Below are 26,495 nucleotides of genomic sequence, written 5' to 3' on the forward strand. Positions count from 1 at the left end.
CCTTAACAACCAGAGCGTCTGCCACAGCTCCCGAACGGGAGGGATGGGGAGTGGCTTTTCCCGCCAATCCGCGGGCTGCGCAGTGGCGTACGGCGAGGCTCCTGAAGATCCACCAATCTCAGAGTCTGGTTTCAGACGAACTTCAATCTCCCAGAATGCTTAGTGTATCTGCAGAACTCCGCTATGAGACTACACCTCCCATGAAACCCTGCAGTACAACCTTGAAGGAGGATCACGGAGAAAATCACTTTCGTCTCAGGGCCAGTGGCGCAATGGATAACGCGTCTGACTACGGATCAGAAGATTCCAGGTTCGACTCCTGGCTGGCTCGGTGGGGCTGTTCACAATTTTACTTTATGAGCATTTTCTGATTTTCCTTACCTTTCGTCGTTTGAAGCTTCTTTATTATCTTAACGCTTTCATTTTCAGGTCCTAAGTTGGTTGGGTTCTGCAGCCATCTAATGTCAGCTTTTCCCATAACTACCTTCAAAAGTGTTTTCCTTGTGTCATTATTTACGTCCATATGAACATTGAGAAAACTGGGTTAATGGCTGGTGCTATTAAAATGGGCTTTGTCACCTTATTATGTTACATATTAAAATAAACTGCTAACTCAGCTACTTCCTAGTGATTCTAGGAAGTAGTGTTTTGTGTTTCAAACACAAAAGGTTTGAATAAACGCCTAAACACACACACACACACACACACACACACACACACACACACTTCAAGATAGAGAAAAGGAATTCATGAATTACAGTGGGCAGCAGTCATGAAACTGGCTGGCGTGGAGGCCAGAGAGAATCTACATTTTCCCATGTCAATAGCTGCTAGAGAGATGGAAAGGAAGGAAGCAAGGAAAGACATAGGGGAGGGAAATGGGAACTTCTGAAGGCAGGGGGCCCACTGGTGTTGAGGCAGCTCGGCAACAAGGATGGAGAGGAGAACACGGTACAAGAGGCCCCACGCAGGCGCTGCTGGCAGAACTTAGGGACCGACTGGCAGGGAGTCCTGAGAAAGCAGTCGGGGTGATGCCTAGGATTCTGTCCCTGCAGTGAGCGAGAAATGCGAAGAGGGTTTGGGAAATCAGGGTTTGGGTTTAGTCATGCTGAATTGAACGTCTAGGGGGCGCTGTGTAATAGAAAGTTGGATGAAGAGTGATCTGAACCAGATGAGATGGAGGTCGCCAGAAGAAAGAACTGAGGTCATGAGACTGAGATCACCATAGCTCGTTGGGGACAGAGCCATAGGAAATACGAAAAGGGTGTGGGGTAGGATAAATTCTGGGGAACCCTGGGTGCAATGCAAGTGCCCCAGAAGAATGAAAGCTGGAAAACCCACCGGGCGCGGTGGCTCACGCCTGTAATCCCAGCACTTTGGGAGGTGGAGGCAGGTGCATCTCCTGAGGTCAGTAGTTCGAGACCAGCCTAGGCAACATGGCAAAACCCCCGTCTCTACTAAAAATACCAAAGGCGTGGTAGCAGGCCCCTGTAATCCCAGCTACCCGGGAGGCCGATGATCTCAGTTCACTGCAACCTCCACCTTCCGGGTTCAAGCAATTCTCCTGCCTCAATCTCCCAAGTAGTTGGGACCACAGGTGTGTACCACCACGCCTGACTAATTTTTGTATTTTTAGTAGAGATGGGGTTTCACCATGTTGGCCAGGCTGGTTTCAAACTCCTGACCTCAGGTGATTCACCCACCTCAGCCTCCCAAAGTGCTGAGATTACAGGTGTGAGTCATGACGCCCAGCCTTCACCAGCATTTTAAGAGGTAAAAGAAAGAGTTGTTGAGGAGGTCTGCTTGTTCTCTGCCCTAGCTGTGCCCAACCAAACTCTACATTCATGGAAGACTCGTTAGACGTTTTTTCTTCTTTAGAAGCTAATTGTCTAGATTGTGGACCATCTGTGCTCCTGGCACCTCGCTCCTGATGTCAAACTGGTAGCTGCTCTGTTGGTTGTTAACTAACCCATCATGGGTGAGAGGGAGAGAGGATAATCTATAAAACAATAATGTCGGTTTTGCCATCAGTTAAAATAATTTTCTAAAGGATTCATGTAAAAAGAGCCTAGAATTTCTGACTGACCCTAAAGTAAGTTTACATGGGCTGAATTTCTTTGGTCTGTGTTGTCTTTGTCTTTTCATTCCAAATGGCCTTAGCATTGTGGCTAGCATCATGCTGAACAGTTCTCAGTAACTCCATACCACGTTGCTCTCAGCCTTTCCTATAGCACTTTCCTATGCCATAAAAAACAGCATGTAACCGTGGGTCTGTCTACGTGAGTTGTAGAGGAACAAGAAGGAAAGGAATGAAAAGAAATAGAGCACCTTGAACAAGTCCTGTCCCTAGGTGTTAAGTCAAAGTTGGTGAAGTCTACATTATGCTCTGCTTTGCTCTGCCCTGCATGCTGAGCTTTTGGGCCCAGAAGCATGTGAATCACTGTTATACTATGGGACTTTTGCCTTGGCTGAGATGAAGATAGGGAAATGGTGGGACAGAAGGGCAAATACCCTGGGTGAGAAATAATGTTACTGTCTCCAACAGGAGCCAATGACCAACAGGCCGGAGCACTGGAGACTTTCTGGAGGAAAGGGGTCCCCATTCCCAGATAATGCTCCCACTTATCTCCCGGCTTTCTTCACTTTCAGGCCCAATTCTTCCACCTTATCTTGTTCTTTTGTCCTTGTTTAAACACCTCTAGCCCATTGGAAACCTCTTTTCATCTTCTGTTGTGCTCCCCTACTCCCTCGGTGCTTGCCTCCCTCCCCAGGCCCACCTTCAGTCACCTCTGTGCCTGCCCAGCCAGCCACACTCTTCAACACCAAAATAATGGCCTGTTTGACCCTCCTACTGCTCCAAATTGCTTTTTCACAATCAAGGCTGTCTTCCAGCTATAAAAGTGGCAGAGTTACTGAGGCAAAATAATCTGTGCAGATTTGCATTCTCTTTTTTGTCATCTCTATTATACAGTGTTTATCTGTCAAAATGAATAGAAAGCAGTAACTTCTGAACATAGAAAAAGATGGAAAACTACCCAATTTATTTATGAAGACAGAACACATCTAATATCAAAACCTGTCAGAAATAACACTCCCAAAAAGCTATAGACCCTCACTTATGGATATAAATGTAAGATTCCTAAAATATTTAGAATTAATAAATAAAACTTAACAGTATGTTAATATAGTAATTATATAACACAACCAATTAGGGTTTATACCAATAATTAACACAAAGGTATTAGGAAATTTCTTTATAGAATAGGTCAAAAATAAACCAAACAAAAAATATTTGACGGTTGTTAATTGTCAAATAAGAGAACACAGTACGTTAACTGCATTTTCTATAAGTATTCTTTTTTTTTTTGAGACGGAGTCTCGCTCTGTCGCCCAGGCTGAAGTGCGGTGGCGCGATCTCGGCTTACTGCAACCTCCACCTCCTGGGTTCAAGCAATTCTCCTGCCTTAGCCTCCCGAGTAGCTGGGACTACAGGCGTGTGCCACCATGCCCGGCTAATTTTTTTTGTATTTTTATTACAGACAGGGTTTCATCATTTTGGCCAGACTGCTCTCAAAATCCTGACTTTATGATCTGCCCACCTTGGCGTCCCAAAATGCTGAGATTAGAGGCATGAGCCACCGCACTTGGCCATAAATATTAATAGTTTTTATATTAATCATATATGTGTATATATAAGATCAACAAAGATGAAATGAGCTACCCTGCATGGTTGTAAGTGCCCATAGTCCCAGCTACTCAGGAGGCTGAGACGGGAGGATCCCTTGAGTCCAGGAGCTCGAGGTCAGCCTGGGTAACATAGTGAGACCTTTTCTTTAAAAAAAAAAAAAAAAGATACAAGAATATCTAGTCTCATCACTGAGTTATTTAATATTATTCTGAAAAATCCAATATAATAAGATTGGAAATAGAAAAAAGGGGGTTACAATTTTTAGGAAGGGAGGGGTAAATTTATCATTATTTGTAGATGATATGATTGTACACATAGAAAATTCATAAGAATCCATTTTAAAATGATGAGAATAGTAGAATGCAGAGAAGTCACTTGATGCAAGATAAGTATAAAATAAAGCTGTAGCTTCTCATGTACTAAGAATAACCAGTTAAAAGACATAATTGATTTCAAAAAATCCCAATAATATGATAGTTAAGAGTATGGCCTGCTAAACCAGATAGCAAGAGGTTAAAGCCCTGTTCATTCATTTACTAGGACTGTGAACCTAGCCCTTCTGGCCTCAGTTTTCTCATCCACAAAATGGGAATGTAAATAATAGCTCCTATAAAGTTATTATGAGTATTAAATTAGTTAACAGAGTAAAGCATTTAGAAGCTACCCTGCACATAGTAAACCTTCAATACATATTAGCTATTTTGATTATTATTTTCCCCATTCACAGTGGTAACAGTAACACTACTATAAAATATTTATCTTTACTGAAAAATGTGAGAAACTGACATAAAGAAAATTATAGGCTGGTTACAGTGGCTCATGCTTATAATCCCAACACTTTGGGAGGCCGAGGCAGGAGGATTGCTTGAGCCTAGGAGTTCAAGGCCAGCCTAGGCAACATAGCAATACCCCATCTCTACAAAAAAATTTTTAAAAATTAGCTGGGCGTTAGCCTGGCCAACATGGTGAAACCCTGTCTCTACTAAAAATACAAAAATTAGCCGAGTGTGATGGCACATGCCTATAATCCCAGCTACTCAGGAGGCTAAGGTGGGAGAATCCCTTGAGCCTTTTAGGTAGAGATTACCGTTGAGCCGAGATCGTGCCACTGCACTCCAGTCTGGGCGATAGAGTGAGACCCTGTCTCAAAAAAAAAAAATTAGCAGCCAGGCACGGTGGCTCATGCTTGTAATCCCAGCACTTTGGGAGGCCAAGGCGGGTGGATCACCTGAGGTGAGGAGTTTGACACCAGCCTGGCCAACATGGTGAAAGCCCGTCTCTACTGAAAATAAAAAAATTAGCTGGGTGTGGTGGCAGGCATTATAATCCCAGCCACTCAGGAGGCTGAGGCAGGACAATTGCTTGAACCCAGCAGGCAGTGGTTGCAGTGCGCCAAGATCGGGCCATTGCTCTCCAGCCTGGGCAACAAGAGCAAAACTCCGTCTCAAAAATAAAAAAAAAGAGCTGGGCGTGGTGCCACACACCTGTAGTCCCAGCTACCCAAGAGGCTGAGGTGGGAGGATTGCTTGAGCCCAGGAGGTTGAGTCAGCAGTGAGCTGTGATCAAACCACTGCATTCTAGCCTGAGTGACAGAGCAAGACCCTGTCTATCAAAAAGAAAAAAAAATTTTGCTGAAAGATATAATAGAAGACTAAAAACAATGGAGAAACAAGCCATAATCTTAGAAAATAACGAATCTTACAAAGATGTAAATTCTTACCAAATTAATTTCTCACTTTCACAACATTCAATCACAATTCTTTCTTTTTTTTTTTTTTAGACAGAGCCTCGCTCTGCCACCCAGGCTGGAGCTTGGCTCACTGCAAGCTCCGCCTCCCGGGTTCACGCCATTCTCCTGCCTCAGCCTCCCGAGTGGCTGGGACTACAGGCGCCTGCCACCACGCCCGGCTTTTTGTATTTTTATTAGAAACGGGGTTTCACCGTGTTAGCCACGATGGTCTGGATCTCCTGACCTCATGATCTGCCCGCCTCCGCCTGCCAAAGTGCTGGGACTACAGACGTGAGCCACCGCGCCCGGCCCATTCAAGCACAATTCTAATGGAATCTTTTGTTACTTGATAAAATAATTCTACTGTTCGTCTGCAATAAAAATCAGACAAGAAAAGCAAAGAAACCTCAAAAAGAACGGAGAAAGGGGCCGGGAGTGGTGGCTTTTTTTTTTTTTTTTTGAGACACCTCTGCCTCTCAGGCTCAAGTGATTCTCCTGCCTCAGCCTCCCAAGTAGCTGGGATTACAGGCACACGCCACTACCACCTGGCTAACTTTGTATTTTCAGTAGAGATGGGGTTTCACCATGTTGGCCAGGTTGGTCTTGAACTCCTGACCTCAAATGATCCGCCTGCCTCGGCCTCCCAAAGTGCTGGGATTACAGGCGTGGTCACCACACTCCGCCTCAATGAAATCTTCAGCAGCCATTAAAATCAGTGTTATCAGGCCGGGCGCGGTGGCTCAAGCCTGTAATCCCAGCACTTTGGGAGGCCGAGGCGGGTGGATCACGAGGTCAGGAGATCGAGACTATCCTGGCTAACATGGTGAAACCCCGTCTCTACTAAAAATACAAAAAAAACTAGCCGGGCGTGGTGGCGGGCGCCTGTAGTCTCAGCTACTTGGGAGGCTGAGGCGGGAGAATGGCGTGAACCCGGGAGGCGGAGCTTGCAGTGAGCCGAGATCACGCCACTGCACTCCAGCCTGGGAGACACAGTGAGACTCCGTCTCAAAAAAAAAAAAAAATAAATAAATAAATAAATAAATAAAATCAGTGTTATCAAAGAAGATGTAGTAACATGGAGAAAGGCTTATGACATGCCATTAAGAGACACACATTACAAATTTTACACACAGAATGACCTCAACTATGTATTTTCCAAATGTTCTGTAGAAGCATGTTTATATTACATGTAAAATATTTTTAAAAATACGTATAAAACCTGTTACCTTGGCCGGGCGCAGTGGCTCACGCTTGTAATCCCAGCACTTTGGGAGGCCGAGGCAGGCAGATCACCTGAGGTCAGGAGTTCAAGACCAGCCTGGCCATAGTGAAACCCCATCTCTACTAAAAATACAAAAAATTAGCCAGGCATGGTGGTGTGTGCCTGTAATCCCAGCTACTTGGGAGGCTGATGCAGGAGAATCACTTGAACCCAGGAGGCAGAGGTTGCAGTGAGCCGAGATAGTGCTATTGCACTCCAGCCTGGGCAACAAGAGCGAAACTCCGTCTCAAAAAAATAAATAAATAAATAAAAATAAACAAACTTGTTACCTCTCCCTGATCTTTGTGCTTATGTCCTTTCTTTTGAAGGTCTAGCCAAGGCCCCCCTCCTTCTCTGTAGGCTTGTGTAGCTATCTAGTCTTCAGCAATCATTCTTGCCTCATAACAGTAACATGATAGTCCTAGCCAGGCTAATATTTGTTTCTTTTTGTTTGTTTTGTGTGTGTGTGTGTGTGTGTGTGTGTGTGTGAGAGAGAGAGAGAGAGAGACAGAGTCTCGCTCTGTCACCGAGGCTGGAGTGCAGTAGCACAATCTCAGCTCACTGCAACCTCTGCCTCCCAGGTTCAAGCAATTCTCTGCCTCAGCCTCCCAAGTAGCTGGGATTACAGGTGCCCGCCACCACGCCTGGCTAATTTTTGTATTTTTAGTAGAGATGGGATTTCACCATCTTGGCCAGGCTGGTCTTGAACTCCTGACCTCGTGGTCCACCTACCTCAGCCTCCCAAAGTGCTGGGATTATAGGCATCAGCCATCATACCCGGCCCGGGCTAATATTAATTAAGCTCTACCACATGCCAGGCACTTTAAATATATTATCTCAAAAGGCTAGGCGTGGTCGGTCATACCCCTAATCCCAGCACTTTGGGAGGCCAAGGTCAGCAGATCACTTGATGTCAGGAGTTCAAGAACAGCTTGACCAACATAGTAAAACCCCATCTCTACTAAAAACACAAAAAAATTAGCTGAGCCTGGTGGTGCACTTATAATCGTAGTTACTTGGGAGGCTGAGGCAGGAGAATCACTTGAACCCAGGAGGCAGAGGTTGCGGTGAGCTGAGATAGCGCCATTGCACTCCAGCCTGGGCAACAAGCAAAACTCCTTCTCAAAAAAAAAAAAAAAGAAACAAATATTTTAAAATTTTCTCAGCCTGTTGGAGTGGCTCACCCCGTGATCCTAACACTTTTGGGAGGCAGAGTGGGGAGGACTGCTTGAGCCCAGGAGTTCCAGACTAACCTGAGCAACAGAGTGAGACCACATCTCTACAAAACAAAACAAAACAAAAACCCAGCATGGTGGTACATGCCTGTAGTCCTAGCTACTAGGGAGGCTGTGGTGGGAGGATCCTTTGAGCCCAGGAGGTTGAGGCTGCAGCTGCACTCCAGCCTGGTTAACAGAGTAAGACCCTGTCTCCCGGAAAAAGAAAACAAACAAACAAAAAATCTGGGCAAAGAACATGAACAGACACTTCTCAAAAGAAGACATAGATGTTGACAACAAATATATGAAAAAATGTTCAATATCACTAATCATTAGAGAAAGGCAAATCAAAACCACAGTAAGATACCATCTCATACCAGTCAGAATGGCTATTATTAAAAAGTCATGGCTGGGCTGGGTGTGGTGGCTCATGTCTGTAATCCCAGCACTTTGGGAGGCCAAGACAGGCGGATCACGAGGTCAGGAGTTCGAGACCAACCTGACCAACATGGTGAAACCCTGTCTCTACTAAAAATACAAAAAAATTAGCCGGACGTGGTGGCAGGTGCCTGTAATCCCAGATACTCGGGAGGCTGAGGCAGGAGAATCGCTTGAACCCAGTGGGTGGAGGTTGCAGTGAGCCGAGATCATGCCAGTGTACTCCAGCCTAGGTGACAGAACAAGACTCCGTCTCAAAAGAAAAAAAAGTAAAAGAAATTAATGCGAGAATAGAAAACAAAATACCACTAGTTCTCACTTATAAGTGAGAGCTAAACACTGAGTACACATGGACATAAAGATGGAAATAGACACTGGGGACTGCTAGAAGGGGAAGGGAGGGAGGGGGGCAACAGTTGAAAAACTACCTATCAGGTACTATGCTCACTAACTGGGTGATGGATCATTCATACACTAAACCTCAGTGACACAGTTTACTCATGTAATAAACTTGCACATGTACCCCCTGAGCCTAAAATGAAAGTTGGAAAAAAAAAACCAAAACTGTAGCATTACTTCTGCTTGTTTTCAGCCTGCTGGCCTGCCCTACAGATTTTAGACTTGCCAGCTCCCATAATCACATGAGCCAATTCTTTAAAATAAACCATATATATATATCTCCAGGTTGTGACCTTGCTTTTTTTTTTTTTTTTTTTTTTTTTTTTTTTTTTGAGATACAGTCTGACTCTGTTGCCTAGTCTGGAGTGCAATGGTATGATCTCGGCTCACCGCAACCTCTGCTTCCTGGATGCAAGCAATTCTCCTGCCTCAGCCTCCCGAGTAGCTGGGACTATAGGCACAAGCCACCATGCCTGGCTAATTTTTGTATTTTTAGAAGAGACAGGGTTTTACCATGTTGGCCAGGCTGGTCTCAAACTCCTGACCTCAGGTGTTCCACCCGCCTCGGCCTCCCAAAGTACTGGAATTACAGGCGTAAGCTACCGTGCCTGGCCAACCTTGCTCTTTAGATAACCCTTTTCTAAATCCTAGGCAGGTCATTTGCTTTTGGTTACACATTCTTTATTCAGCCAGGCTTGGTAAATTTAGGACTCTCCAAACTTCAGTTGTTTTTTCCTGAGACCAGAACTTAGCCACTTTGGCTGGACCTCAGCAACTCAAAAACAAACCATCTTTTAGGGTAAATTATTTCTACACATTGTTTAGTCCATTGTAAATTCACTCATATTTTTGCTGTCTCAAGGTATAAGGAAGCCTGCTAGTTCCTTTAACAAAACCTAGTCCAGGTCCTTCAAGATGGATAATGTGGACAGATTTTTTTTTTTTTCAAAACAGAGTCTTGCTTTGTTGCCCAGGATGTAGGGTAGTGGCCCCATCTTGCCTTACTGCAGCCGCCAACTCCCAGGTTCAATCTATTATCATGCCTCAGCCTCTCGATTACAGGTGTGCACCACCACACCTGGCTAATTTTGTATTTTCAGTAGAGACCTGGTTTCACCATGTTGGCCAGGCTGGTCTCAAACTCCTGAGCTCAAGTGATCTGCCTGCCTCAGCCTCCCCCCAAAGAATTGCTGGGATTACAGGCGTGAGCCACCGCGCCCAGCCAATATGGAGAGATTCTTTATAGGGTGAGGGGCACCCTTCTCCTTTGGAGATGCCAAAGCTGGCCCTTAGGGGGCGCTGGGTCTCCTGATTGTGGTGGCCAAGGAAGAGTGCAGTCACTTCCCAGGACACCTCCATATTCACCTTTCATCGAGAATATTCAGGAAACAGATTTTGTTTATCCAAGAGTCCCAGAGTTGATCCTATTCTAAGTTCTGAAGGTGATTTCCTTTGCCTCTCATCACAAGGGAATAATCTATAAGACTTATCAGACTTGGTAAGAGGCAAGTAAAGAGAGGTTCGACTGAAAGAATGAAGGGAGGCAGTAAATGCAAATCTTTTCTGAGCAGTGTGAGGGAAAGAGAGCAGCTAAGGTCCAAGATGCTAACCCTCAACTGTCACTTTCTCTTTTTTTTTTTTTTTTTTTTGAGAAGTCTCGCTCTGTTGCCAGGCGTGGAGTGCAGTGGCTTGATCTCGGCTCACTGCAACCTCTGCTTCCTAGGTTCAAGTGATTCTCCTGCCTCAGCCTCCCAAGTAGCTGGGACTACAGGTGCACGCTACCACGCCTGGCTAATTTTTGTATTTTTAGTAGAGACGGGGTTTTGCCATGTTGGCCAGGATGGTCCCAATCTCTTGACCTCATGATCCGCCTGCCTCAGCCTCCCAAAGTGCTGGGATTACAGGCATGAGCCATGGCGCCCGGCCCCTCAGCTGTCACTTTCATGCAGCCCCTTCTACTTGTCCTCCAAGGCTCCTTCCCATCTTTGCCACAATAAAGAGCAGCATGTACGAAGGGCACCTCCAACAAATCTTCCACCTCCAGTCAATGTGCAGAATGAATGGACCAAGAGAAACACCTGTAGTGCTCCCTCAGGCCACAATGGACATGACTTTTGTTCCTTTTCCCCTACGAAGGAGGAAAAAAACAAAAAACAAAAATACAAACAAAAATTTTTTAAAAATTATTTTTGTAAAGACAGGTTCTCCCTATGCTTCCGGGCTGGTCTCAAACTCCTGGACTCAAGCAATCCTCCCTGCTTGACCATCTGAAGTGCTGGGATTACAGGCATGAGCCACTGTACCCAGCCCCCAAATTCTATTCTTGATTCACTTCTGGTTTGCAACCACATGTATTTGCACTTCTTGTTACTTTATGTTCTTAGACTGTTTTGTGTGTCCACTACTGTGTATAGGTTATAAACATTGAGGACACAGTTTTTATTTATTTATTTAGAAACAGTCTCACTCTGTCACCAAGGCTGGAATGCAGTGGTGGCTAACTGCTACCTCCCCATTCCAGGTTCAAGTAATCCTCCACCTTAGCCTCCTGAGTAGCTAGGACTCCAGCCATGTGCCCCTATGCCTGGCTAATTTTTTTATTTTTAGTAGAGGTGGGGTTTCACCATCCTGGTCAGGCTGGTCTCGAAATCCTGACCTCAAGTGATCCACCTGCCTCGGCCTCCCAAAGTGCTGGGATTACAGGGGTGAGTCACTGCACCTCATCAAGGTCCTTTTTTTTTTTTTTTTTGAGACAGAGTCTCACTCTGTCACCCAGGCTGGAGTGCAATGGTGTGATCTCAGCTCACCTCAACCTCTGCCTCCTGGGTTCAAGTGATTCTCGTGCCTCAGCCTCCCAAGTAGCTGGGATTACAGGCATGCACCACCACACCTGGCTGATTTTTGTATTTTTAGTAGAGATAGGGTTTCGCCATGTTGGCCAGGCTGGTTTCGAACTCCTGTCCTCAAGTGATCCATCAGCCTCGGCCTCCCAAGATGCTGGGATTATAGGCTTGAGCCACTGCGCCTGGCGTCAAGGTCCATTTTAAAAGTTTTTATCCTTACTATTTCAAATACTAAAACTTTAGTATGATTCAAGATGATGAGTATACCAAAACTAATTGACTGAAGAAATGCTAAATACTATAAGTATCAGGAAGAACTATTTTGAGATTTTTGAAGTTCATTTCCAACTGCTACTTACAAAGAGGAAACGGATTTTTATACACCAGAGAAATAGCACTATGTGGTATCTGACAGTTCCCACCTTAACCAAGCAATGAAACTGAGCATAATTAAGTGACAAATTCTGACCTGATGTCTCCAGCGTAATGTAATGTGAAGTATGTAATGTCATTTATTAAGTATTCTTTGCAAAATTGTTTCACCCAAATCTAATCAAGTCTGTAGACCTACTTCCAGTTTTGAGGAAATATAGGCTTACAGCCCTGTCCAATAGAACTTTCTGCAATGATGTAAATATTCTATATCTGCACTAATACAGTAACCACCAGCCTACTGAAAAATTCAATTTTGTTTTTTGAAAAACAGGGTCTCACTTTGTCACCCAGGTTGCAGTGCAGTGGCATGCTGGACAAAATCTTTTTTTTTTTTTTTTTTTGGAGATGGAGTCTTGCTCTGTCACCCAGGCTGGAGTGCAGTGGCGCAATCTTGGCTCACTGCAACCTCTACCTCCCGGGTTCAAGTAATTCTCCTGCCTCAGCCTCCCTAGTAGTTGGGATTATAGGTATGCACCACCACGCCTCGCTAATTTTTGTATTTTTAGTAGAGATGGGGTTTCACCATGTTGGCCAGGCTGGTCTCAAACTCCTGACTTCAGATGATCCACCCACCTCCACCTCTCAAAGTTCTGGGATTACAGGTGAGCCACCACGCCCAGCCTGGACAAAATCTTTAGCTCCTCCATCCTGACAGAGGGAAGAAAGAAATGTCAAGTGGAAGATCTCTGATAGGAGCAGGGTTAGGATTGGGCACAGTGCCTGCCAACGGTCAAGGTGTGGGTTAAACACTGATAGGATAAACAAGGTCACTCTGAATCTCTGAGCAATTGATCTCTACAAAAAATACAAAAATTGGCCAGGCGCAGTGGCTCACACCTGTAATCCCAGGACTTTGGGAGGCTGAGGCGGGTGGATTGACTAAAGTCAGGAGTTCAAGACCAGCCTGGCCAACATGGTGAAACCCCGTCTCTACTAAAAATACAAAAATTAGCCAGGTGTGGTGGCACATATCTGTAATCCCAGCTACTCGGGAGGCTGAGGCACAAGAATCGCTTGAACCCAGAAGACAGAGGTTGCGGTAAGCCAAGATTGTGCCACTGCACTCCAGCCAGGGTGACAGAGCGAGACTATCTAAAAAAATATATATATATATATACACACACACACACACACATACACACACACACACACAAATTAGCTGGGCATGGTGGCACATGCTTGTAGTCCCAGCTACTTATGGGGCTAAGGTGGAAGGATAATTTGAGCCTGGGAGGTTGAGGCCTCAGTGAACCATGTTTATGCCACTACACTCCAGCCTGGGCAACAAAGTGAGACCCTGTTTCAAAAAAAAAAAAGAAAAAAAAAGTTGAGTCAAAGACATTAATTGTTCTTGTAAATAAATCCAGATCATCATTTTATATTAGCAGAAGAATACCCCAAGACAGCTTCCCTAGAAAGTGGTTTCAGAAACTGAGTAGGCTTTTCTAAATAAAGGTGGAGGCCTTCTGTTTCTATTCATAGTCCCCTATTTTGACGCCAGCCAGGACTCTGCCTTGTTCTAAGCTAAGTAGACTGTTGAACTTGGTTCCTCAGGGGGATCTCCTCCAAACCTCTGCTTTTAGAGGAAAATGTAGCCCTCAAACCACACCAAGGGAACCAGGAACACAAGTGGCTTGTGTCCTTTCCTATAACTGAGCTGGACACTGGCTACTTTTTTTTTTTTTTTTTTTTTTTGAGACGGAGTCTCGCTCTGCCGCCCAGGCTGGAGTGCAGTGGCCGGATCTCAGCTCACTGCAATCTCCGCCTCCCGGGTTCACGCCATTCTCCTGCCTCAGCCTCCCGAGTAGTTGGGACTACAGGCGCCCGCCACCGCGCCCGGCTAGTTTTTTGTATTTTTTAGTAGAGACGGGGTTTCACCGTGTTAGCCAGGATGGTCTCGATCTCCTGACCTCGTGATCCGCCCGTCTCAGCCTCCCAAAGTGCTGGGATTACAGACTTAAGCCACCGCGCCCGGCCTACTTTTTTTTTTTTTTTGAGACAGGGTCTCACTCTGCCACCCAGGCTGAGTGCAGTGGTGCCATCATGGCTCAGGGCAGCCTTGACCTCCTGGGTTCAAGTGATCCTCCTACCTCAGCCTCCTGAGATATTGGCACTACAGGCACATACCATCACACTTGCTAATTAAAACAATTTTTTCAGCTGAGTGTGGTGGCTCACGCCTATAATCCCAGCACTTCACAAGGCCGAGGTGGGCGGATCATTTGAGGTCAGGAGTTCGAGACCAACCTGACCAACATGGCAAAACCCTGTCTCTACTAAAAATACAAACATTAGCTGGCCATGGTGGTGCATGCCTGTAATCCCAGCTACTAGGGAGGCTGATGCACAAGAATTGCTTGAGCCTAGGAGGTGGAGGCTGCAGTGAGCTGAGATCACGCCACTGCACTCCAGCATGGTGACAGAGTGAGACTCTGTCTCAAAAAAAAAAAAAAAGTGTTTTTCATAGAGACAGGGGTCTTGCTATGTTGCCCAGGCTGGTCTCGAACAGCTGGGCTCAAGTGATCCTCTTGCCTTGGCCTCCCAAAGTGCTGGAATTACAGGTGTGAGTCACTGCTCCCAGGCTCAGCTGCTTTATTATAACTCCCACACTGATACCCATAGTTAGAAAATAGCTCCCTACCTGCCTGAGCATCTAGCACTCCTTTGGACATTATAGTTCTTCAAGAGCAAGCCCAAATTTAATCCACTGTACTCTCCCAAAATGAAGCCTCTAAGACTTGATGTAGGCAAGCTGGCACATCTACTTCTTACTCTTTGCATAAGCATCATATATCTGTCTCTATTTGGATCCACTCAGTTCCCCCCTCCTTACCCACAGAGCCTTCAATGTTCTTTTTCCATCTTTGCCCAAGGAAAATGACTAAAATTCTAAGATATAATATCATAACTTTATTCAGGAGATAATCAAATATAATACAGGGCTGACACTGACACACAGCTATGCATAAAAATTATATAAATCTGCTTGCTAGATTTTCCAGAAGAGGCCCAGTCATTATAAAAAATAAAGGAAAACCACGAGGGTGCCTAAATGACTGCAGTGTTTCAAGTAAGCGTAAGCATTTCCACACTCCCTTGTAGTGAAGGCAGCCCCAGGTGAAGGTGGTCCTACTAGCAGGAAGATTAGGAGGCAGCAGCTGTGCAGAAGCCATGTTTCCTGGCCCTGCCAGAGCTCAACGATAGGCCTTGTTGAACTCCAGGAGAGCCCACCGCTTGTTCTCCGTTGCCTGCTTGAGTACGGTGTACTCTTTCACCAGCCTGTCAAACTCTTCCCCAAGGACCTCATAGGAGTTCAGGACCTGTCTTGACTTCTCCATGTCCTGCTCCTGTAGGTGAATGGCTCCCTCCAAACGGTCCCTAAGAGCCCGGGCAGAGAAGGTACAATATAAGGATGCTGCTCCTCAGAAAGTAGTAGACAAAAATGAAAACTTTTTCTTTCTTTTTTTGAGACGGAGTCTCGCTCTGTCATGGAGGCTGGAGTGCAATGGTATGATCTTGGCTCACTGCGGCCTCCGCCTCCTGAGTTCAAGCGATTCTCCTGCCTCAGCCTCCCGAGCAGCTGGAACCACAGGCACACACCACCATGCACAGCTAATTTTTGCATTTTTTTAGTAGAGACAGGGTTTCACCATACTGGCCAGGCTAGTCTCAAACTCCTGACCTCAAGCAATCCGCCAACCTCAGCCTCCCAAAGTGCTGGGATTACAGGTGTGAGCCACCGTGCCTGGCCAAAAATGGCAACATCTTTAAATAAATGAGTTTAGGGAATGTGAGAATCACCTGTGAACAGCTATACCAGACTCTTAGGAGTTCTCACCTAATCAGACGATGAACTTCCACTTTCTCAACAGTGTAAGTGTCGGACAAAATCTTTAGCTCCTCCATCCTGACAGAGGGAAGAAAGAAATGGCAAGTGGAAGGTCCCTGATAGCAGCAGGATTGGGAATGGACACAGTACCTGCTGATGGTCAAGGTGTGGGCTAAGCACTGATAGGATAAACAAGGTCACTCTAAATTCCCGAGCAATTGATCTCACAGTAAAGTGCCTATTTCAGAAGGCTGTAAAAGAAAAGTCTCAAGGATGTTGAAAGCTTTGGGGTAATCCAAAAGGTAATACTCCTATGTGACATTTACTGGATACCCACAAGGTGCTAGGATAAGGGAGAGGAAAGAGATTAGGGTGAGGGATAGAGGGCTGATATGTGAGACAGAATCCCTTAGATCCACAGGGGTCACAGCTCACCTTAGCTTAAGGATCATAGCACTGCATTTGACTTCCAGGTACTGGGCATTGATGCGGTCTAGCTCGGATTGAGTCTTCAGCCGGTGTTCCTGAAGAAGCCTCTGCAGCAAAGTGAGGCAGCGGAGAAGCACCTGAGCCCCAGATGGAGGAAGAAGAGGGCATAAATATAGTAGAAAGGAGCGTAGATCAGGAATCTTTGGCTTCCCCAAAAGTGCTCCTGGGGTCAGGATAAAGGAAAGGGGCTGTCCCATGCCCTGATAAACCTGGGAGTAAGTAGCACTCTTCTTCTCCAGCAGCAACATCTGTTCCTTCTGTTGGCTCTTGGCATCCTGGCACTGCTGCTGCTCACCCACCAGAACCTCTGCGAGTTTCCACACCTTTGCTGCCTTCACGGTTTCACTGTCAGCATCTGGGCAAAGGGGGCAGAGGACTGACAGGAAAACCCTAATCGCTACAACCCCTCTAAAGCAACTTCCCAGTGCCCCTATCCTATATCTAGCCCCACAAATCCTGCCTAATAACAGGTTTTCTTCTAATAATCTATTAAAAATGGCCCCATTCTGGGCTGGGCATGGTGGCTCATGCCTGCAATCCTAGCACCGCAATCCTAGCCAAGGCAGGAAGATTGCTTGAGCCCAAGAGTTCAAGACCAGTTTGGGCAACATAGTGAGACCCTGTCTCTACAAAAAAATTCTAAAATATTAGTTAGGCATACTATGTGCCTGTAGTGCCAGCTACTTGGGAGGCTGAGGTGAGAGGATCACTTGAGTCCAGAAGGTCGAGGCTGCAGTGAGGTTTGATTGTGCCACTGCACTCCAGCCTGGGTGACAGAGTTTAAAAAAAAAGAGGAGGAGGGGGGCGTCTGGTTCTCATAATTATTAAATAAATTATCTTCACTCTTACCTTTGATTCCAGATTTGGACCTTAATTCTTTTTTTTTTTTTTTTTGAGATGGAGTCTTGCACTGTCACCTTGGCTGGATGCAGTGGCACAATCTCAGCTCACTGCAACCTCCATCTCCCAGGTTCAAGCAATTCTCCTGCCTAAGCCTCCCAAGAAGCTGGGATTACACACGCCCGCCACCACACCCAGCTAATTTTTTGTATTTTTAGTAGAGACGGGGTTTCACTATGTTGGCCAGGTTGGTCTTGAATGCCTGACTTCATGATCCACCCACCTCGGTCTTCCAAAGTGCTGGGATTACAGGCGTGAGCCACCGCGCCAGGCCCGGACCTTAATTCTTAAGTCATAGAAATGGTTTAGGGAGGCCAAGTGTGGTGGCTCATGCCTGTAATCCCAGCACTTTGGGAGCCCGAGGCGGGTAGATCACCTGAGGTCAGGAGATTGAGACCATCCTGGCTAACATGGTGAAACCCCAACTCTACTAAAAATACAAAAAATTAGCCAGGCGTGATGGCAGGCACTTGTAATCCCAGCTACTTGGGAGGCTGAGGCAGGAGAATGGAGTGAACCTGGGAGGTGGAGCTTGCAGTGAGCTGAGACCACGCCACTGCACTCCAACCTGGGGGACAGAGCGAGACTCCGTCTCAAAAAAAAAAAAAAGATACACATTCAGGGTGGTCAGACTCAAATAAGAAAATCATTATACAGAAGCAAGTAAAAGCTGAAATATGAATACTACATCTAGAAACACATTATTATAAACAGCTTGACATAAATGGTATTATACCCTCCAAGTTTATACAGAGAGTATAAGGTGTTCTATGAGTCTGAACTTTCCTCCCTAAACCATTCGGAACCTCCTGAGAGAACTCATCCTTCCCTGCAGCAGGAGGACACTCCCACTTGGTATCTTGCTGAATAAAGAGTCCTTACAAAAGTCCTTGTTTTGGCTGGGCGTGGTGGCTCACACCTGTAATCTCAGCACTTTGGGAGGCCCAGGCAGGAGGATCACTTGAGGTCGGGAGTTCCAGACCAGCCTAATCAACATGGAGAAACCCCATCTCTACTAAAAATACAAAATTAGCTGAGCGGGGTGCCGCATGGCTGTAATCCCAGCTACTCGGGAGGCTGAGGCAGGAGAATCACTTGGACCTGGGAGGCAGAGGTTGCAGTGAACAGAAATGGCACCATTGCACTCTAGCCTGGGCAACAGGAGCGAAACTCCATCTCAAAAAAAAGTCCTTGTTTTTATTCCACCAGCAATGAAACAAATAAGCATCTCTGATGGGTCTAAACCTCTGTCCCAAATCTAAAATCAAAATATATTAGTCTCAAAAGAGCAGACCAGGAACCCTGAAGTCCAGCTGTGAGCAGAACAGAGAGCTAGCACTCACCTGAATTGGGATCATAGTAGCAGAGCAGAGTGAAACATTTCTTTTTGAGCTGCTCCTCTACTTCTTGCTGTAGCCGAGCCCTCATCCACACAAAATCCTAGTCACAGAAGTAAAAGCAGAAATGCAAATAGACTGTAGGAACTAGGACATCTCAGCAATGAATACATGATGATAACCCGAACAATAGCCAAAGAAAATGCATCAAGAGACATCAGAGAGACTCATTTTCACCTATCCATTAGCGAAGAATAAAATGACTGTTAAGACCCCATGTTGGTGAGCACATGGGGGATCCAGGAGTCCTGAAAATACCTTTCTGGATAGCAGTTTGGCATTAGGTACCAATATTGTATATGAGTATGCACTGACTCAGGAATCCCACTTTTAGCACCAACACTACAGAAATAATCATACAAAGGTAAAGACACATATGAACCAGCATGTTCATCTCCCTGTGGTTTCTAACAGCAAAAATGTGGAAACAACCTTAATATCCATCAATAAGGTTAAGCAAATTATTCTACATCCATACAGTAGAATCCTAGCAGAGATTTAAACTGATGACATAACACTAAGCACTATGTGCCTAGATACTTTGCTAAGAGTGCTATAAAAGGTATCATCTAATATACATTTATGTATTGACTTGAAAAGAAATCCGAAATATATTACATGAAAATAGACTGTACTTTTCTTTTTTTGAGACAGGGTCTCACTCTGCCCAGGCTGCAGTACAGTGGCATGATCACAGCTCACTACAGCCTTGACCTCCCACCCTCAAGTCAACCTCCCTTCTCAGTCTCCCGAGTAGCTGGGACTACAGGTGTGCACCACCACACCTGGCTAATTTTTCTTTTTTTTTTTTTTTTTTGGTAGAAATGAGGTCTCACTATATTGCCCAGGCTGGTCTTGAACTCCTGGACTCAAGTGATCCTCCCACCTCAGCCTCCCAAAGTGCTAAGATTATAGGCAGAAGTCACTACACTCAGACTTATACTCTCTGTATAAGCATGAAGGGTATAATACCATTTATGTCAAGCTATTTATAATAATATTGTGCTTCTAGATGCAGTATTTCAGCTTTTACTTGCTCCTATGTAACGTTTTTCTTATTTGAGTCTGACCACCCTGAATGTGTATCATTTTTACAAAAACAATAAAGCTTGACAAAAAACATTTTAAAGATATGGGAGAAATTAAACTATTTCATTTATTTGGTTCCAATATCTCCCCGCCAACCTCTGAGAGTGGCATGAGTTCCAGAAGGTCCGCTTTCTCCATCCCCAGCAGTGGAGGTATCTCCCTCTCCTGGCTAGGACCTAAGAGCCGCATCAGTTCAGTTACAAGTAGCCGCTGTTCAAGGGTCTCATGAAACTGACAGAATAAAAAACAGAAAGAGGTGACTATAAAACTTCTCCCACTCCACCTCTTCCATCCTCATGAACCATTTTTTCACATATTTTCAAAGTCCTCAAATATGTCATCTCCCCTCAGATAACTCAGCTGCAAGTGACTTCTCCTGTCAATGTTTGTATTTCAAACTCTGATAACACATCCACTCCTTCCCATAACTACAGTCCATTTCTCTTCTGACAACCCATTTCTCAAAGCTCCTACTTCCCCTAGATCACATCATAAGACAAAGCCACAGTTGGCCTGGTGGTTCTTGTACCTGGTTTCTTTCACCTCACTTTTTTTTGAGACTGAGTCTTGCTCTGTCACCCAGGCTGGAGTGCTGTGGCACAATCTTGGCTCACTGCAACCTCCGCCTCCCGGGTTCAAGCGATACTCCTGCCTCAGCCTCCCAAGTAGCTGGGATTATAGGCATATGCCAGTGTGTCTGGTTAATTTTTGTATTTTTAGTAGAGATGGGGTTTTACCATGTTAGCCAGGCTGGTCTCAAACTCCTGACCTCAAGTGATCAGCTTGCATCGGGCTCCCAAAGTGCTGGGATTACAGGTGTGAGCCATCACGCCCAGCCTTTGCCTCACCTTTTTGTCCTCAGAAGTTACATTTGTGTCTTGCATCTTCACATAGTAGTCCACAAGCAACTCTTGAATGACTCTATGTAAAATCTCAGACCTCAGCCATGTTGTCTTATGCAGTCGAACCTCCTTCCATGCCTAGAAATCCAAAAAATCTCAGGTAGGAACCTCTCTCTCTCTCAGGATTTTCCCTTCTTCTTATCTCTTCTTCCAAAGCCCTTACCTGAGCCTGCTCCTTTGCCAGGGTGAGGCTTAAGCCACTCTCATCTACATGCTGTGAGAGATTCAGGAGAAGCTTGCTGAAGTATGGGTTCTGTAACAAGTCCTCTTTACTCAGGTTACAAGGAGGAAGTTGTTTGCTGCACACTTAACATCATGTCCCCACAGGTACAAAAAAACAAAAAAGATGCAGACTCTTACTTTACATAATTGAGCATAACTTAATACTTCCAAAAAACCCCTAGGATTTTTATAGGAAAGATTGCTAAATCTAATGAGTTTTTTTAAAATCCACAAATAAACTAGGGGTGATATTCAAGGTAACAAGCATTTATATTATATATAAAGATATTAAGGGGGAATAAGTAATAAAGTAAGATCTTAAGAAATGGAAATGCGGTTGGTACATATTAGACAAATCGAATAAAAATTAAGGGACCATTAGTAGGAATCACAATGCACGAAATGCCTCATTCATCCAAAATTAATAGAGTTCTTGAAGTAGGGGAGAAAAAAACAACACGTGAAGTTCCAACTTTGGATGTGATGTCTAGTCATGTAAACAAGACTAACAGAATACACTCAGAGTAAGTTAAACGTTCAACTAACCAAATTTTTCTTTCTTCTTGAGACAGGGTCTCACTCTGTCACCTAGGCTGGAGTGCAGTGGCACAATCACAGCTCACTGCAGCCTTAACCTCCCCAGATCAAGCAATCCTTCCACCTCCTGAGTAGCTGATACTACAAGGCAAACCACCATGACTGGCTAATTTTTTTTTCTTTTTACAGACAGGGTCTCACTACATTGCCCAGGCTGGTCTCGAACTCTTGGGCTCAAGTGATCCTCCCACCTTGGCCTCTCAAAGTGCTGGGATTACAGGTGTGAGTCACCACAGCTGGCCCAAATTCTTTTTTTTTTTTCTTTTGAGATGGAGTTTTGCTCTTGTTGCCCAGGCTAGAGTGCAATGGCACAATCTTGGCTCACTGCAACCTCCACCTCCCGGGTTCAAACGATTCTCCTGCCTCAGCGTCCTGAGTAGCTGGGATTACAGGCATGCACCACCACGCTCGGCTAATTTTTGTTGTTTTTTTTTTTTGAGACGGAGTCTCCCTCTGTCGCCCAAGCTGAAGTGCAATGGCACTATCTCAGCTCACTGCAAGCTCCGCCTCCCGGATTCACACCATTCTCCTGCCTCAGCCTCCCCAGTAGCTGGGACTACAGGCACCCACCACCATGCCCGGCTATTTTTTTTTTTTTTTTTTTTTTGTATTTTTAGTAGAGGCGGGGTTTCACTGTGTTAGCCAGGATGGTCTTGATCTCCTGACCTCGTGATCCGCCCGCCTCGGCCTCCCAAAGTGCTGGGATTACAGGCCCGAGCCACCGCGCCCGGCCTCTAATTTTTGTATTTTTAGTAGAGACGGGGTTTCTCCATGTTGGTCAGGCTGGTCTCAAACTCCCAACCTCAGGTGATCCACCCGCCTTGTCCTCCCAAAGTGCTGGGATTACAGGCATGAGGCACCACATCCAGCCAGCTGGCCCAAATTCTTATAATTGTCAGTAGAGTAAAGTAACCCATGTAGATACAAAACAGCATAGGCATGAGAAAAAAGTGTAAGAAATTGAGATCCTCTGGTTATTCCATATGCTCAAGGAGCTTTCTTTCCATTTCTTTTTCCATATGCTCTTTCTTGGGGTCTTTAACCTCTACTTACCAAAACACCCAAATTTTCATTCTTTGGAACATCATATCCAAAGTCTTCTTGGGAAATAAGAAATCTCTCTTTTTCCCTAAGGTACTGAAGCATCCAATATGGAAATAGTCAAGATATAGAAAATGCAAGCTCTTGAAGGATTCAAGATATATAAAGGATCTGAGATATGGAAATAACTCAAGATATAGAAGGATCTGAAATTTTGGAGACTAAGATATGAGAATATTTAAGACACAGGTAGGAAGGACGCCTTCAAGGAATTTGCTGGCTACCCTTATTTTTATAATATGCTTGCTAACATCAGCATGGGAGCATCTTGAGTTTTTAGTCTACTACACAAGCAGATATTGAACCAACATTAACAGAAATTAGTATAGTATGTTTTCCAGTAAGAGAGTGTTCAAGGATCTCCATGTATTCCAGTTTCCTCAGAAACATAGGCTTCTGTGAGGAAAAACATACTGGGGAAACTTAGAAATCTTTTTTTTTTTTTTGAGACGGAGTCTTGCTCTGTTGCCTAGGCTGGAGTGCAGTGGCGCGATCTCAGCTCACTGCAAGCTCCACCTCCCGGGTTCACGCCATTCTCCTGCCTCAGCCTCCTGAGTAGCTGGGATACAGGTGCCCGCCACCATGCCCAGCTAATTTTTTGTATTTTTAGTAGAGACAGGGTTTCATCGTGTTAGCCAGGATGGTCTCGATCTCCTGACCTCATGATCTGCCCACCTTGGCCTCCCAAAGTGCTGGGATTACAGGTGTGAGCCAAGAAATCCTTTTTACTAGAAAACACAAGAACCTGGATAAGACCTCTCTGGATAAATCATCAAACCTTTTGCAAATGACTACTCTTACCTTGTTGAAGTATTTCCATCCCTTCTCCAGGTGAGCAAAAATCCCCGGATGCCATTTGATTTTCTTGGGATTCTAATCTGTGGAACCAAGTGAAAGAAAACAAAAAGATGAATAAACAGCTGGCTACTTCAAGGACACTATCTTAGGTTCAAATTTGTTGTCTACAAGCTGGAAAGAAACCTCAAGGATGACTTTTATAGAGGGCCTGTATCACCCACCCTGGGTCCCAAGCTCTTACACAAGTTTTATGGACAAACAAATTTGCAAGTGCCAAAACATGTCACATTCTAAGCACACACATGTTTCCACTTGCTCCAAGCTGTCCCAAAGGAGCCTCCTAAAAAGAGAGCTTTCCAATTCACTGAGTCTAAACAAGAGGATTCTCCACCACCACCACCATTATGCCAAAGTTAAAACTGAGCTGCAGCTTCCCAGTTATGAGTGAACTGAGGGAAAAGGGAAAAAAAATCAAAGTCTACTTTTTCCCCCCAAATAACGCAGCTATCATATTCCATAATACTTTTTTCGTGCTTCTTTAACTTTCATCTAAGATCTGTTGGTAGTTTTTTTTATCGTTAATTCTAGAATCATCCTTCAGGAATGACAAATCATTCCACACTTGAACAACAACTGGTTTTCACATAACAGCCTAAAAAGAACCTGGAGGAAAGAGCATGCCAGGAAGACTGACAGTGAGGTCAGTGGCAAAAGAGTAATGCAAAGGCCTAATGTGGCTGCAGCCGGGACTGCTGTGGGTGTTTTGCCAGAACATGGAGTTCGCTGAAAGGAATGACACCAACACAGGGGCGGTAAAGATGGGCACAGTTTGGCCTCAGGAGACAAAAATTTTCCCTTGACATTACATGTTTTTGCTCTGCCCCTTTTTCTTGGAGTAAGGTATCAAACTCCAAAGGGCAGCTGAGCCTCCCAAAGCCGAAGAGGCATTGAAGGTTATTATGATTTAACGCTTCATGTTTATAGAACATTTGGTTTACTCGATCGTTTTATGAGTAACATCAAAGTAACTACTCATTTGTTTTCTAACATGGTCTAGAGGGGGACGCAGCTGAGAAGGCAGAATGCTGGGACTTAATTTGCAGCTAGGCCATTGCTTCCGTGAACTTAAGGAAAATGCTTTTTTCTGTGCCAAACTTTTTCCGCCTGCAAAACTGAGATAACAATTCCTGCCTTGGACGAGACATTAAGAATTAATAACACAATCGACTTGTCAACAAAAGCCACTACTTAGTTAAGCTCAGTGTTTTAACAATTCTGTTTATCGTTGATCTATGACTGCAAATAAAAAGTTTTGCAGGCAAATTTCGCACTTGGAAATGAGGACCAACCCAAATTTCAAAAAGCCAGCTGTTCGTCCCTCCCTAGGGTAAGTGTCCCCTTGCGTTTTTTAGGGTGCCTTTCTTTACTCTTCTTAAAGGTTACAGGGCGTGAACCGCAATCAGGCTCGATTCTCCACCCTCTGCACTCAGACGTGTTAAAACGCTGTTACAGGGACCCAAGCATTTAAATGTTCTGACTCAGACGTCTTTTAAATTCTTAGAGCTGTCTTTACACGCTGCACTGAACGTTAAATTGATTTTACAGGTATTTTCACAAGATATGACCCTTACAGGGCTCGAGATGAATCAAAATGCAGAACGGGCTCTCCCGCGCCTACTTCCCTTCTGTCTGGGCGGCCAAAGATTCCCAAGGGCGACGACTCTCCGGCCGTGGAGGCCGGCGACTGGCCGGAATGACTCTCCCCGAGCTCCTCTTCCCCGAAGCCCCGCCCGCCGACCCTCTAAAGCAAACCTGCACACCCTGGGGCAGCTGAAGCTCTCAAGGCGGTGCCGAGAACCTCGGCTGGGGCGGGCTGGTCAGCAGCGTCTACACCCCAGAATCCGCCCGCACCGGGGCTCCGGAACCTCTTGTTCGGGCCCGGCGCAGGGGCTGGGGGAAGTGAGGCCCGGAAAGACCAAGCTGGAAGGCCGGGGAAAGGGAAGGAGCCGAAAGTGCACTAGAGGCTGCGTCGAAGGAGGTGGAGGCGGGGCCACACTCGAGGCGGGAACGGCAGGCCCCGCCCCTCAACGGGTGCGCGCCCTGGGTTCCCAACGCCCTGGGTTCGCACGCTCGGGTTATGGAACCCGGACTGGAAAACAGGATGGTCTCGGAAAGGCTTTTTTGCCCCTTCTCCTTAGTGCCTCTCCAGTGAAGGGCAGATGCTGAGAAAATGGTAGTAATTGCTAACATTTATTGAGGGCCTACGATGAGTCAGGCACTAGGCCAAGCATTTTGCTTGCCTTGCCTCGTTTAGTTTTTGCTGTTGTTTTGTTTTGTTTTTGAGACGGAGTCTCGCTCTGTCGCCCAGGCTGGGTTGCAGTGGTGCAATCTCCGCTTACTGCAAGCTCCGCCTCCCGGGTTCAAGCAATTCTCTTCCTCAGCCTCCCGAGTAGCTGGGACCACAGGTGCCCGCCACCATGCCCGGCTAATTTTTGTATTTTTAGTAGAGACGGGGTTTCACTATCTTGGCCAGGCTGGTATGGATCCCCTGACCTCGTGATCCACCCGCCTCGGCCTCCCAAAGTGCTGGGATTACAGGCGTGAGCCACCTCGCCCTGCCAGGCCTCATTTAGTTCTCAAAGCGTCCTGTGAGAAAGTCACCATCATACTCATTTTACAGAGGGGGAGAACTGAGGCACAAAGGGTTAATTTCGAGGTCGCCATTTGTGGGGTCTAAACCTGTCCCAATGGTTCACGGAACCTTCCCAGACCTGCCACCCACGCCGCGCCCTGCGAGTCTCCTCACCAGGGCCTGGCTCGGAGGCGCTGCCCGCCCAGGCCAGCCCAGCCCAGCCCATGCGGGGCACCATACGCAGCTTCCTCAGGGTCAGCTTCCTCTCGAATTCCCACCACAGACTCCCTATTAGCGCTCATTCCTCATTCGCCTGTTTGTTTGTTTGTTGTTTTTGAGACAGAGTTTTGCCCTTGTTGCCCAGGCTGGAGTGCGGTGGCACGATCTCGACTCACTGCAATCTCCACCTCCTGGGTTCAAGCGATTCTCCTGCCCCATCCTCCCGAGTAGCTGGGATTACAGGCACGAGCCACCACGCCTGGCTAATTTTTTTTTTTTTTTTTTTTTTTTTTTTTTTTTTTTTTAGACA

At 45.7% G+C, this 26,495-nt stretch overlaps 1 protein-coding gene, 1 long non-coding RNA gene and 1 other non-coding gene across 17 annotated transcripts; 2 read left to right on the top strand and 1 right to left on the bottom strand.

The window, feature by feature from the left end:
- The first annotated feature begins 164 nt into the window (after positions 1–164).
- Positions 165–24,656, top strand: LOC141407260 (uncharacterized). The gene is made up of 2 exons (XR_012415557.1): positions 165–310; positions 22,570–24,656. It is a non-coding gene; the product is annotated as an uncharacterized lncRNA (long non-coding RNA).
- TRNAR-ACG (transfer RNA arginine (anticodon ACG)) lies at positions 259–331 on the top strand. Its single transcript has one exon. It is a non-coding gene; the product is annotated as a tRNA-Arg (tRNA).
- Positions 14,901–25,369, bottom strand: HAUS4 (HAUS augmin like complex subunit 4). Of its 15 annotated transcripts, none has more exons than XM_045396159.3 (10): positions 25,155–25,369; positions 23,338–23,414; positions 20,780–20,922; positions 20,563–20,694; positions 19,811–19,945; positions 18,572–18,668; positions 16,538–16,683; positions 16,275–16,405; positions 15,849–15,917; positions 14,901–15,388 (listed from the first exon to the last, which is right to left on the bottom strand). In XM_045396159.3, the coding sequence occupies exons 2-10, from the start codon at positions 23,390–23,392 to the stop codon at positions 15,205–15,207; spliced, it is 1,092 nt and encodes a 363-aa protein (XP_045252094.1). In that variant the 5' UTR covers positions 23,393–23,414; positions 25,155–25,369; the 3' UTR covers positions 14,901–15,204. The 15 variants fall into 15 exon arrangements, with proteins under 15 accessions (XP_045252094.1, XP_045252091.1, XP_045252093.1 ...); XM_045396156.3 differs by having other exon boundaries at positions 16,538–16,704; XM_045396158.3 differs by having other exon boundaries at positions 25,147–25,369.
- Positions 25,370–26,495: the final 1,126 nt, after the last annotated feature.

This window comes from Macaca fascicularis, chromosome 7 (genome assembly GCF_037993035.2).
Source record: "Macaca fascicularis isolate 582-1 chromosome 7, T2T-MFA8v1.1".
NCBI classification, from domain to species: domain Eukaryota; kingdom Metazoa; phylum Chordata; class Mammalia; order Primates; family Cercopithecidae; genus Macaca; species Macaca fascicularis.